Here is a 12,623-nt window from a genome sequence, read left to right as displayed (position 1 = left end):
GGGTCGGGTCAGGGTCGGGGCGGGTCAAAAGAGGGTCGGTATTGAAAGGGTCTTTTTTAGCGGGTCGATAATGGGCGGGTCAAAAGCGGGTCGCGGGTCAATAGCGGGTCATTAGTGGGCGGGTCAATAAACGAGCAATGAAAAATGAAAAACAAAAGAGCCATGTGCAAGTACAAGTGAATACGAAGCTATACACGTAACTTTTTGTATCATTACTATTTTAATTTTCAAAATAATTGTAGTATAAGTTTGACCCTATAATGACCCTGTCCAATAAAGGCCCTGTCCAATAAGAGCCCTGACTAATAAAATCCCTATTAATTTGACCCTAACCCTATATCCATTGGACTACCCTATCCAATAACCAGGTCTAATCCTCGGTCCTCACTCCTCACTGCTACAAAATTTCCGAGCCACAAGGCCCATGGTAGCATATATAAAAACCCGCGAACGAAGTACCAGTACTAAATCTCATGAGAGTCGATCATATTCACATAGCTGATCAACCAAAAATAAAAAGTAATCATCTGATTTTATCTTCCTCGCTCTAGCTCCTTCTAATTCCTTCAATCTCTATCCCCCAAAACTCTGACACACAATACACCATGGATGAATCAACCCCTGTAAACTGGGAAGCTTTGGATGCTCTCGTCGTCGATTTCGCCAATTCCGAAAACCTCTTCTTCGATGACAATCACTCTTCCTCTCTCTCTCCTCCTTCTTCTCCTTCTTCCTCCTCTCTCTCTCCTCCTTCACCATCTTCGTCGTCGTCTTCTTCTTCGTCGTATCAATCACGCCTCCTGATTCGTCAAATCAGACGCCTGTTAGAGTCCGGTGATGTCGACTCCACTTTAGATCTCCTCCGTCTTCACGCTCCTTCCATCTTACAGGATCTCCGCCTCCTTTTCTGCCTTCAGAAACAGGTTTTCATTTTTTCCTAAAATTATTGTTTTTAGGTTTATGCTGGAGCTTTTAATTCGATTTTTCTGAAATTATTATGTTATTAGGTTTATGCTGGAGTTTTTAATTTTGATTTAATGCCTTTTCCTTTTGAAGAAATTCATTGAGTTATTGAGAAGAGGAACACCTGAGGATCGCGATTCTGCTTTTCAATGCTTACGCACTTCCCTCGCTCCTTGCGCTCTTGATGCTTATCCTGTATGTACCTCCTTTTCTTTTGTTTAACTTTTTTGGATTTCTTTTTGTATAGTTTATTGAAGGTGACATTAATTGTTGTTTTGAAGGAAGCGTATGAGGAGTTTAAGCATATACTTTTAGCACTAATTTATGATAAAGATGACACTAATTCACCAGTGGCTACTGAGGTACTTGATTTTATCATTCTCTAATGTCAATTAATTAATTTACTAGTTCATTTTTGATTTTGCAATATTTTGTAGTTTTAGTATTCCGCATATCGAATGTAGTGATTTTTTTAGTTTGAGAATAAAATGAATTGTTTTGGGTGATTAGAGGTTGAGGCTTTACAAGGAACATTGAATAGTTTATGCCACAAGTTTGTTTCTAAGAATTGTATTGGAACGCATGAAAATTTCTGTTAACTTTGAGCTAGGTATTGGAATGCATGGAAATTTCTGTTCACATTAAGACCTACAAAACATGTAATTTTTTCTCATTGAGTGTTGAGTACACTGTTCATTACTAAGAGTTACTTCCTGTTAATTTTGTAGATAAATTGTTATGGGGTGTGTATTTTTGTCCATGTCCCCCTTCTTCACATTTGGGTGACACCAATAACACCCTATATTTGCAAAGCTGAGGAGAATCGTAATAGCTTACCGTGTCTTTTTAACGGGTATACCATGTCCCTGACTCCCTGTACCCGTGCCCTGAAGTTTGAGCCCTAAGCAAGTCAATCAGGATTGAGTCATGACTCATGAAGGACAGCTGAATAAATAATTTTGGGGCAGGAGGAACAAGGAAGTGGCAGGTGGATGAAATTTGTAAGGTTGAGCCTAAGCAAGTCGTACTATCAGAATTGTGTCATGGAGAACAACTGAATATTTTTTCTAGGGCAGGAGGAACAAGGAAGTGGGCACTAGAAAACTGAAAGAAACTTTTGAAAAAGGTCAATCCTAAGAGAGTTAGACTATCATAATCGAGTCATGAAGTATAGCTAAATATTTATTTTAGGGCAGGAGGAATATCGAAGTGGGCACTAGAAAAGCGGAAAAAGATTATGGAAAAGGTTGAACATCATATTATTAGACTGAGTAGTGGAAGTGGGAAAAGCACACACGACAGAGGCTTTTTTAATGAATTTCTAATGAATCGTTGTTTTGGTACTAATGAATTTCTTTCCCCCTTTTCCCTTTCTAGACTGTTATCTGGAATGCAGATTTAGGTTTCTACTTTCTAGGTTAGCTCAAGTGTTTGTACATTTTAATAAACATGCATGCTGTGAATCTGTAAGATGCCATATACGAAGTAGCTTTTATGAATTGACATCGTCTTGGCATTCTGTGCTGCAGTGGTCTGAAAGACGAAGGTTCGAAATTGCTGGATTGATGTCCTCTATTATGAGAGCACATCTTCAGGCGCATGATCCCTTGTTCTCAATGACATTGAGATACTTGATAAGGTTTTTTTCTTTCCCTTGTTCTGGTTTATTTACATTGACTATTCGTGATACCCGCATATGTTCTTGATTCTTTTCTAATAATTGAAATCAGTGTACACAAGGAGTTCTGTCTTCGTCAAGGAGTACCCTCACCCATCTCTGACCTGACTGAGAGGTTGCTTCTTGAGGACAAAGATACTCCAGCAACACCCCAAGAGTCACTTGTTGAACTGCCTCCAATTTGTGAGGTGAGATTCTCAGATTTTCCATTTATATAGTCTTCCTTTCGCCATGTGCTGAATAAAGTGATGACGTGGTTTAAAAATTACTCCCTCTGTCCCGGAATACTCGCAACGCTTCGACTGGACACGCTTGCCAATGCACAACTTTGACCACCAATATCTTTAACTACATATTTAAAAACTAATAAAATATTAATATTTTGAAAATATATATTAAGATGAAGCCAACAATATATTATATACTAACATTTGTTTTCATATACTTGAAATAAAATAGGGTCAAAGTGAATTATGTGAATAGTGCAAAAAGTCAAACCGTTTTAAGTATTCCGGGACGGAGGGAGTACACTCAAATTAGAAGGATATCTGATGAAATACTCTTCACTAATCATTTGTTTGTCTTGTTGAATCTTTTGTATCAGGAGGACGTACAAGCCCTAGCCCATGCTGTCCAGCTTACCAGACAGGGGGCAGTTTATAGCTTAAGATTCGCAAAGGGTGACTTAGTTCAGGCTTTTCAGGTTCTTAACCTTTCCTCTTTTCAGGCTTTTCAGGTGACTTGTGTCTGGTTCTTCTGCATAAATTGTCATTCCTTTTCCCCTGTTTCCTCTGGGCTTAGGCCTGAAAGATATCATCTTCTTCTTATCTCAACTGTATGACCACAAAGAGACCATATTTTAGCTGATCACCTAGAAAGAAGATAGCTTATGGACGTAATAATTGATGCATGATCTTGAATATTTGATTTCCGTAGTCTACAACTGTTAAGAAAAGACAAACTATTACGTATTTACTCAATGAAGATGCTTGGATCTTTGGTTTCTGTATTCTATAACTGTTACGAAATGATAAGCTATTACTTATTTATTCTATGAAGATGGTTCAAGCTTTGAACTAACTTTTTCAGTGGCTTTAGCATTTATAGCCTTTTGCGCTATTGTTCAAAAAGTTATATTTGTATTCTACATTTCTACTTTTGTCGATTGATTCCTTGTTCACTTCACAACATTTAATACATCTAGCCTTTGTTTTTTTAATATGATGTGTTAGAAATTGCTTTGTTTCCAGTGCTGATTGGTTAAAATCTGGAGGTTGTGATGCATACTCTTTTTTTTTCCTAATGTAGAATGAACTATGCCGTATGAGGTTGCATGTATCTACTCTGGATGAGCTTGTCCGCGAATATTGTGTTTACAGGGGTATTGTTGACCCTGTAGTGCCTTCCTCTGGTATGCTCACCTTCTTATAGTATTTCGATTTCCTTTTCCTACTTACAAATATGAAACTTTTTGTCCACTGTTTTCCCTGGCCAGGATCTAGATTGCTGGCTGACGCTGCCCATTTGAAAGCTAGTAAACTAAATGCTACTGATGTGTCAATGGATTGTTCCCTTGATGCGGATTGTGGAAATAGCAAAAATTCAGATGATGGATCTTCCATTGTTAATGCTCATGTGGATGGAACTGAAATCAGCACAGACATGATTAGGATGCAAGATACTGATGTGGAGATGCGATTTCCTTGTGAGGGTACAAGTAACCATGATGACTGTAGCACTAGTGGAACTCATCAAACTACAAACTCGAGGATTTTCCAGAGAAATAGAAGTCATGAAATTGGGGAAGTGAGAAGACGCAAAAGATGGAGAGAAAGAAATGACGATCCACATTTTCCTGCTGGCACACTGTCTAATGAGAGCAATAAACAAGAGGTTAATGATGTCTTTTTGAAGGAGATATGTGCACATCTTTGGTATCTATACATGTAGCTAATTATTAAAAGTGATGTTTTTATAGGGATCTGAAAAGCATAGCCCTTCAGATTCTAACTACAAGGAGGATAGATGTGAGACTGTTTTGAGCATCAAAGATTTAGCTGATCGAGGTATGGCAGCTGAAGTGGTAGAAGAGGTAAACACGTTGGACCCTGAATTTTTCGGCCAGAATCCCTTGTTGCTTTTCCAACTGAAGCAAGTAAGATACCCATTCTTTTTCATGTATGCGCTGTTGATGCCACAATCTTATTCATCTTTAGAGATTATTCATTTGGCCTCTTGCCGTGTTCAGGTTGAGTTTCTGAAACTGGTTGATTCTGGTGATTACTCTGGTGCTCTGAAGGTTGCATGCACCCATTTGGGGCCTTTAGCAGCCAACGATAAGGACCTACTAAAACCTTTGAAAGAGACGCTATTAGCTTTGCTCAGGCCTAATGAAATTGATTTTAAGAGAGATCTCCCTGTCCATGCGTTAGCAAGTTCACTTCAGGTATATGCTATTTTCATAGTAAGAAGAATCTTTTTCAGGTGTTGAGTACTTGTAATGATGCCTCTTAATCCATGAATTGCTATTTATTATTGATTATTGTACTCGCAAGAAATACTGCCAAGTCTGTACTCCCTCCGTCCCAATTTAATCGTCACAATAAGTTTTCACGGAGTTTTATGCGATAAGTGTACTTATTTTATTAGAAAAGTAGGTGCGATGAGAGATAGTGAATGATTATTTTAATTGAATGAGAGAGAAAGTGGGACCCTAACTGTTGTTAGTGGGAAGAAAGAGGTAATAAAATACTTCGTATTAGTGGGTTCATTAAATTGGGATGGACGTAAAAGAAAATTGCGACAATTAAACAGGGACGGATGGAGTATCAAATTAACAGGAGCCTTCAGTATCTTCGTTACTATTATCACATGAAGTCATTTTCCCAATGCCAGTAGCAACCTCTAGAGAAGCCTACTTCCTCAATCTTGTCCCTGAACGTTTTTCAGCTTAACTCTGATCCTCTCTTTCCTTGAGTAGTGGTTGGTTACATTGTTAATCCGAGTTACTCTGACTCATCTACTAGTGTTACTCACCAAATATGAAAATTCTTTTATGCAAAACATTATAATGTGCACCTCCTCCTTGCTTCCTCTCTTCTACGCATGGGGGTTGGTTGTTGGAGTCACTTGGGGATGATGTGGAGGTCATTGAATGCAAGCAGTGTATTATACAAGTATTTTACTGGATATTTTGTATCATTTTGCAAGTTTTGCACGGTAATAGTGTATTGCTTTAGTAACTAGGATTACGAATGATATTTTGTTCCAGGCTCATCAGACTGTAGATATAAATTGGTTAACAATGGCCTGATCGATGGTTGCCTGGTTTGGTTTCATATCTTTGTCTTGAACACGGAGCCAAGTCCCCAACCCAAAATATCCGGGATTTTTACCCAACCATACAAAGGTGTTGTCACAAATCTGAGTGTATGCCCTGATGGAGCGATGGTGTCCCAATGTTATTTGACTTGGACTATGGTATCCAATTTGGCCTACCCTCATTTTCTGTTTGGCCTGAGCCTGACCTGTTCAGACTTAACAAACCTGCAGTAATGGAGGTGTGATTTCTGTAATCAGATGACGTTGTGTACCTATTTGCTGAATGTTTCTACTTTCTAGCTGCAAACGTCATGTGGGTCAGACTTGCAACTTCAGATTGCCGATCTTGGTTATGGCAATCTTGTTTATTTATCTTTACACATTTTTATGTCATATGCATATTTCACTGAATTTAAAGTCCATTTTGTAGAGATTTGTTTTTTTGGACTGGAAATTCTTTTCACTGGGACATGCACTGATGTAAGACTGGTGTTTCAATGTTGGATAGGTTGCTATTGGTAGGAGGCTTGGCATTGAAGAACCACAGCTTATGAAAGTGATGCAAGCCACGCTTCATACACATACTGAGTGGTTTAAACTTCAAATGTGCAAAGATCGCTTTGAATCATTTTTGAAGATTGATACCTTGAAAGAAGTCAATAGCCTGTTGCTGGCTGATACTGTTTCTAAATCTCAAATAGATGCTCACAGTCATGGATCATCTCAACTTACAATTTCATCTAGTGGTGGGAACCCGGAAGATAGCAACAGCCCAACTCAAGTGTCGTCCCAAGAAGTTTGTGATGAAGGTGCAATCCTCAAAGTTATGGTGAGTCATAAATCATGCTTTTGCATTTATATTTCCAAATCCAGGCAGGTCTGTTTCCGAATTACCCTTTCGGATTTAAATCTTCTGACATTTCATTATAAGCTTTTAAGTCGAAGTATTTTGACCGTGCTAGTAATGTCATCTGTTTCTGATTTATCAAATAATCGGTGCATGGCTATGGTTTTCAATTAATATTCCAAATTTTATGCAGGAATTTGTTGCACTTCCCAGGGCTGACGCCATCCATCTGTTGGCACAATATAATGGAAATGCTGAGAGTGTTATCCAACACATTTTTGCAGAAATCTGATAGCCATCAGTGTATCATTCAACGATCTTTATTGGTTGCTTGCAGCACTGATGGTTTCTAGAGTTTGCATCTTGTAGATACATGGTGGCTTCTTCTGTATATCCCCGTTCTTGGGTTTATTATTTATTCCTACAATTCTTTCATGTTTATATACTGCACTGGTTGAACCATTGTTTGTAGTCTGGCTGAATTGATTAAATTGGTTATCAATATCATAATATCCACTTGCTGGACATCAAAGGATGCCTAGCTTTCAAAACTTCTCTATATGCCTCAAATTCTTTGTGTTACTCTGACTTGTATGTGATGTATAAATGATTTATGTGTTCCCAAAATCAGATGATGGTAGGAAACCGTGCTACTTCTGGGTTCACCAGCACCCAAAGGAGGTTTCAGTTGATCCAGTGATCTTTATATTAGCCCCTATATTGATATCATGTGGAGCATTCATATGATATCTGCATCATCTTATGGGGTTGTTACAGGAAATGGAGATGTGCAGTATTGCAGCCTCCACAATTTCTGATTGTTCAGGTATAAGAAGGATTTGTATAAAATAAAAAGAACACCCAGCATTTGTATAGTCTCCATGCTTTGGTTGTGGCCAATGGCCATGTTTGCGAGGCAAGTATAATACACAGGTTTATTTAACTTTTTTTGATGTTGCATACAAGGAAAAACCTCTCAATAGGGTTGCACCTATTTATGTAATGCACACGAATATGTATACAGTTAAAGATGGACAAATACTGGGTAGTGCCCGGTACTTGTGTATTCTACCATCAGATGGAGACTTGACCCATGCGGTATTTTCTTTCATCCGAGAGTTGTTCTGCAAACCTGTTTACAGAGGAACAGATTTGAGGACAAACTTAGATTCCGACTAATAGCTAAAAGTAATACTCTGTAAAACATTTATTTTTTTGTGTGTTACGTATACAGTTACTCGTTGACAATTTGTTAGTGCAGAAATTAGAAGAACAAACCTTCGGAGAGCAGCTGCATTGGTGCCAAGTTGTGGAATTTCTTGTAGACGTCCAGTTTCTGGATCGACCCTGCTGGCTGGTTTGCGGAGCATCTCTTGCGCAATCTTCACAAGATCTTGCATGTTTTTCTCTGTGGACACATCTATTGAAGCAGCTGCTCCAGTTAAGTTATCATCCTGTTTATTTACCAAAGAATATCCCACTGATTAATATAAGTAAATAATAAATTCATGGGAAATTCCTCTTGTTGTTATAGTTGTGGTTGAAGTTTTAGTTATTCAGATTAGTGACTTACTTGAAGACGAAGGTAGTTGTGTTGAGAACGGAAGGATTGAAAAACAATATTGTTCTGGTAATCAACCATGTCAGCCCCAGCTTCATAGAAAGCTTGAATAATAGGAGATGAACCTTTTTCAAATAGCCAAGACACAAGCCCCCACTTTGCTGATGTTTTAGCATTGTACTTCTGCTCATTCCTCCCTGATCCTGTTCCTATCGATAAAACCAGTAGTTTATCATGGATGGTCCCGTAATCTGGATTTTCCTTCATCATCTGTTTGGTAACTTCATTAATTGCTAGGAAAGTCTGCCCACAAAAAAAAAAAGGCAAAAAGGAATTTAGCTAGTCTTCATAAACCCCTATGTTTGACTGGTTAGGAGTAGGTAATTAGTAAAAGACATGATTGATTTACTTTACCGGATTAGTGCTCACAATTCCGCCATCGATCAGGTTGAATTCCCTTGCCTTTCCATCTTCATACACATTTTGGAAATAATAGGAAGGGAGAACAGTTGGAGCGGCCGATGTGCCTAGACAAATATCTGATAGTTTTGCATCCAAATCAGGGTAACTTGGAACCTAAATAGTTCAAAGAGGGAAGTTTTGAGTACTAGATGAGTCTTCTTGGTTCATTTACGTTAATCCATTTCTTAAACTAATGTGTATACGAGTATGTACAATTTAAGGTAAAATTAATTGGAGAAGAAATAATAATTCACTGGTAATAACCTTGTAGGAGGAAAATATAACTGGTTGGAGCGTTTTAATGTCAAAAGTTGGTATAACAACGTTTGTTAGTGTGTGATGCAACCTTGTCTCTCTTAATTTTTCCCTTAGTATTTGTCGGAGATGTTTGCCATCATATTTAGGCCCTATCATAGCTTTGATAAAGCTTGTTAGCTGCGCGAGTGCCCCCCTACATTCATCAAATTAAACATGAAGAAAAACAAATTAGTTGTGATTATGAGACATCTTAAAGATATATACCTCGTATATGTAATTAAAAATCACGTTAGTAGTATAATTTGAACTACCGAAAATGTAATAACACTTAAAATATTTTAAGTAAACAAGTTGCTCTCTCACTTTGAATAGGAGCCGGTTCAATTTAAGTGAGGAGAACAGAACATGTTGGCCACTTACCTATAACCAAGAGACCAACTCATTAATCTATACTAATATATCTGGAGTATATTTTAAAACAGAAGGTTTTGAATACAACGATCGCACGTGTCACCCTATTATTTTATTTTACTTTGTGTAAGATCATATTTTATTTTCCTCTTTACTTATCATTTCCTCTTCTTCTCTTTAGTGTCTTAATTCTCATACAATTAATTTTATTTGTTTAACATTCTAATATCAATTTTATCACACTTTAAATGCATCATCTCCCATTATTTCGAAATTTTCGAATTATTTCCTGTACTATACTCTAGACAATATAACAAAAAATCTAAATTAAGAAACCAATCCGTGCATCGTACGGGTTAAGAGCTAGTTAATCTTCCAAACTTAATTAGATCACCTCCTTAATTAATAAGTTTTACCGGATATCCTAGTTGGTTGACGTTTACGTTACTAATTTGTCAATAAACTTTATTTTCTTTAGAATTAGTAAATTAAGTGAAAATTTGATTTGATTTGAAGTCATGAATAATTGAATGTTCATTCTTAAAGTAGGACCAAATTGAAGCTACAAAGTTGATCGTTGACATATATGTTGATTATGCTGCATAAAAGTTGAAAGTTGTTACCTTTCCTGTGGAAATATTTTAGGACCATTGTCCAAATAAAAAGTAGTGATAGCTTCAGCAGCATAAAGAGGACGATTATAGTCATCCGGTGCAGTTAACATGGCTGTTATCAACCCACCCGTGCTTGTTCCTGCTATCACATCGAAGTAATCTGCTAGTCTTGCCTCTGCTCCATCCAACTCCTACATTACATATTTACATTAATTGTTTATAACCATGCATCATGCGTTATGATTACCATTTATAAACCGTATTATTAGTAATCATATTAGGTTTTGACTTTTGAGGGTTAATTAACGCAAATTTAAGTGTAGTACCTGGAGAAGTTTTTCGAGAAAAGCGAGAATGACAGCAGGAATTATCCCTCGAATGCCACCACCATCTATGCTAAGAATAGTCACAAACTTCTTTCTGTTGTAGTAACTGAAGGATGGAGGATCTTGTATATTCGACGACATTGTTATTAGATTTTTCTTGTTTTGGAGAAGAGGTCGAGGGATCAGAGAAGGAAGACACGACTCCGAGCCTCGATCTTCTTCTTCAGAAGTTCGTACGACCTTAGAAGTTAGATCGCAAGGCTGTTATTACATTCATTTTCTTTTTTCCCTCGATTATAATAGTTATATATTGTTGACTGGTATATATGCTTGTTATTAATAAATTTAAGAGGGCTGATAAGGACGGGGTTATTGGATGCAAGTCTTACACATACACAGGAGTTGAGGCTAGGAGGGTTAATTAGTTTGAACTTCTCGTCAAAAAAAGAAAAAGAAAAAGAAAAGGTTTGAACGTTAAGCTTATGGATTTTATATGTCTATGATGGTGTGGTGTGGACGAGTGCTTGTTGATTGCCCATTTGCCGATAAATAATATACACCAAATATTCCCTTAGAAACCCCTCGCAACAAAAATTTAATACTCGTAGGTACCTGAGATCTTATTATAGGAGTACTTCACTTCAAGTCGTATAGTATAGATAAAATATACCGCTTAGTCATACCGAGTACGGGGTAACTCTTGAGAAACAAGCTCATGTATTGAGGAAGTTCCTTAGTAACATCCATCTCAATCAAAAGTCTTGTATTTTGTCACTTGGTTGGTGACGTGTGAATTTGTGATGGGTCAACTTCCTTAGCAGTTTGATTTTCCGTTTCGTTCTTACTGCTCTTCTTCATCCGGATGGTCCATCTCAACTTTTCCAGTAACCTCTCGGGAAAGGTATTATCCTCGTTCCGCTTGCTAGGCTATTGGGATAGCAATTGCAGTTTGTTGCTCCGGTTGTTAAAGATGGCCAAGTTGTTGACCCACCATCCACCATTCAAGCAGCTCCCTATGGACCTTTCCAATCCCCTTGCTTATGAAAAATTTCCAAGTGAATGAAGACTTACCCTCCTTCTGCTCATAAATAACGCTTATCCAACAACTTCACTCGGTCACTTAAATGACTTAAGCGATGTTTTCGGTAGAAGTCGCTTAAGCGAAGCTTTCAGGGGCCTTTTTATTTAAGAGATTTGGGTCCTGTGTAACACTTTTTTTTTTTTTGTAAATCAAGTGTGAAGTTTTATTGCAATCAACCCTCCAAAAAACAGGGGAAACCAAACTAATACATCAGACAGCTACTCATCAACCTTAGGAAGAAAATATCCATACCTATAAGTCTATAACATCTCAAGCTAATGACAATAAGGCCAAAGAAAGAAGCTATATAATACAAGCCAAACAAAAGGCTCATGACAATGAAAACCCGACCATGTCCCTAGTATTGACCTTGCAAGGTATACTTTCATTTACTCTTGTAATCAGACAAGCTTTTATGTTATTGGCAGTGGCTTATGGGTGCTGTAGTTTTCTTGTACACCATGTTTTTCTATTGGTTGAAATTACATATTTATTGTCTTTCATTATTATTTTTTAGTGGGTTTGATGATGTGTCAACAAATTAATGGTGGTGTACAAGAGAATCTTGTACACTAAGAGTACATATAGTCTTTTCCAATTTTTTATGCCAAGAAGTAAAGTTTCTTTGGAACCATGTTTAACACTTCTTTTGAATGTAATGTCCTTCTATCTATCTGCCTGAAGCATTGATACACATTTGTTGCTCAACCTATTGTCTGATTTTAGCCCAACAGATAACACTAATAAAGTCACACAGAAATAATAAGTGCTCATGTATTTCAGGGCTTTTTCCACAGAAGAGGGCACACAGTGTTATCACAAACATTAATTTTGAAAAGTTTATCCTTGATTTTCAGCTTACTTATGAAATGAAACCACGAGACATATGGAGCGATTTCCTTCAATATTGCTTAAAGATTCAATAATTTCCAAAATACGCTACTTTCTAACTTAATTCCCACCATACCGTCCACGTCAGCAAGGGAGAAAGAAAAGTATTTTTTTCCGGTTTAGCGTTGAACCGCCATCTGAGATGGCGGTTTTGTTTTAAAGCAAACCGCTATCTCAGGCGGTTCAGATAGCGGTTTGCTTTAAAACAAA

General features: G+C 37.4%; 2 protein-coding genes across 2 annotated transcripts; one reads left to right on the top strand and one right to left on the bottom strand.

Moving 5' to 3' along the window:
- Window positions 1–465: 465 nt before the first annotated feature.
- On the top strand, window positions 466–7,360 carry LOC110799049 (uncharacterized). Its single transcript, XM_022004247.2, has 12 exons — window positions 466–923; window positions 1,057–1,158; window positions 1,245–1,325; window positions 2,493–2,602; window positions 2,694–2,829; window positions 3,246–3,344; window positions 3,950–4,052; window positions 4,137–4,534; window positions 4,620–4,796; window positions 4,890–5,087; window positions 6,471–6,791; window positions 7,003–7,360. Exons 1-12 carry the CDS (start codon window positions 606–608, stop codon window positions 7,099–7,101), a joined length of 2,142 nt encoding a protein of 713 aa, XP_021859939.1. The 5' UTR covers window positions 466–605; the 3' UTR covers window positions 7,102–7,360.
- Window positions 7,361–7,676: 316 nt separating this feature from the next.
- Window positions 7,677–10,951, bottom strand: LOC110799050 (patatin-like protein 5). The gene is made up of 7 exons (XM_022004248.2): window positions 10,442–10,951; window positions 10,125–10,306; window positions 9,097–9,283; window positions 8,785–8,946; window positions 8,383–8,673; window positions 8,088–8,263; window positions 7,677–7,941 (listed from the first exon to the last, which is right to left on the bottom strand). Exons 1-7 carry the CDS (start codon window positions 10,580–10,582, stop codon window positions 7,884–7,886), a joined length of 1,197 nt encoding a protein of 398 aa, XP_021859940.1. The 5' UTR covers window positions 10,583–10,951; the 3' UTR covers window positions 7,677–7,883.
- Between the last annotated feature and the right edge of the window lie 1,672 nt (window positions 10,952–12,623).

This window comes from Spinacia oleracea, chromosome 3 (genome assembly GCF_020520425.1).
Source record: "Spinacia oleracea cultivar Varoflay chromosome 3, BTI_SOV_V1, whole genome shotgun sequence".
Lineage (NCBI taxonomy): Eukaryota > Viridiplantae > Streptophyta > Magnoliopsida > Caryophyllales > Amaranthaceae > Spinacia > Spinacia oleracea.
This window is presented reverse-complemented; position numbering and strand designations above follow the sequence as displayed.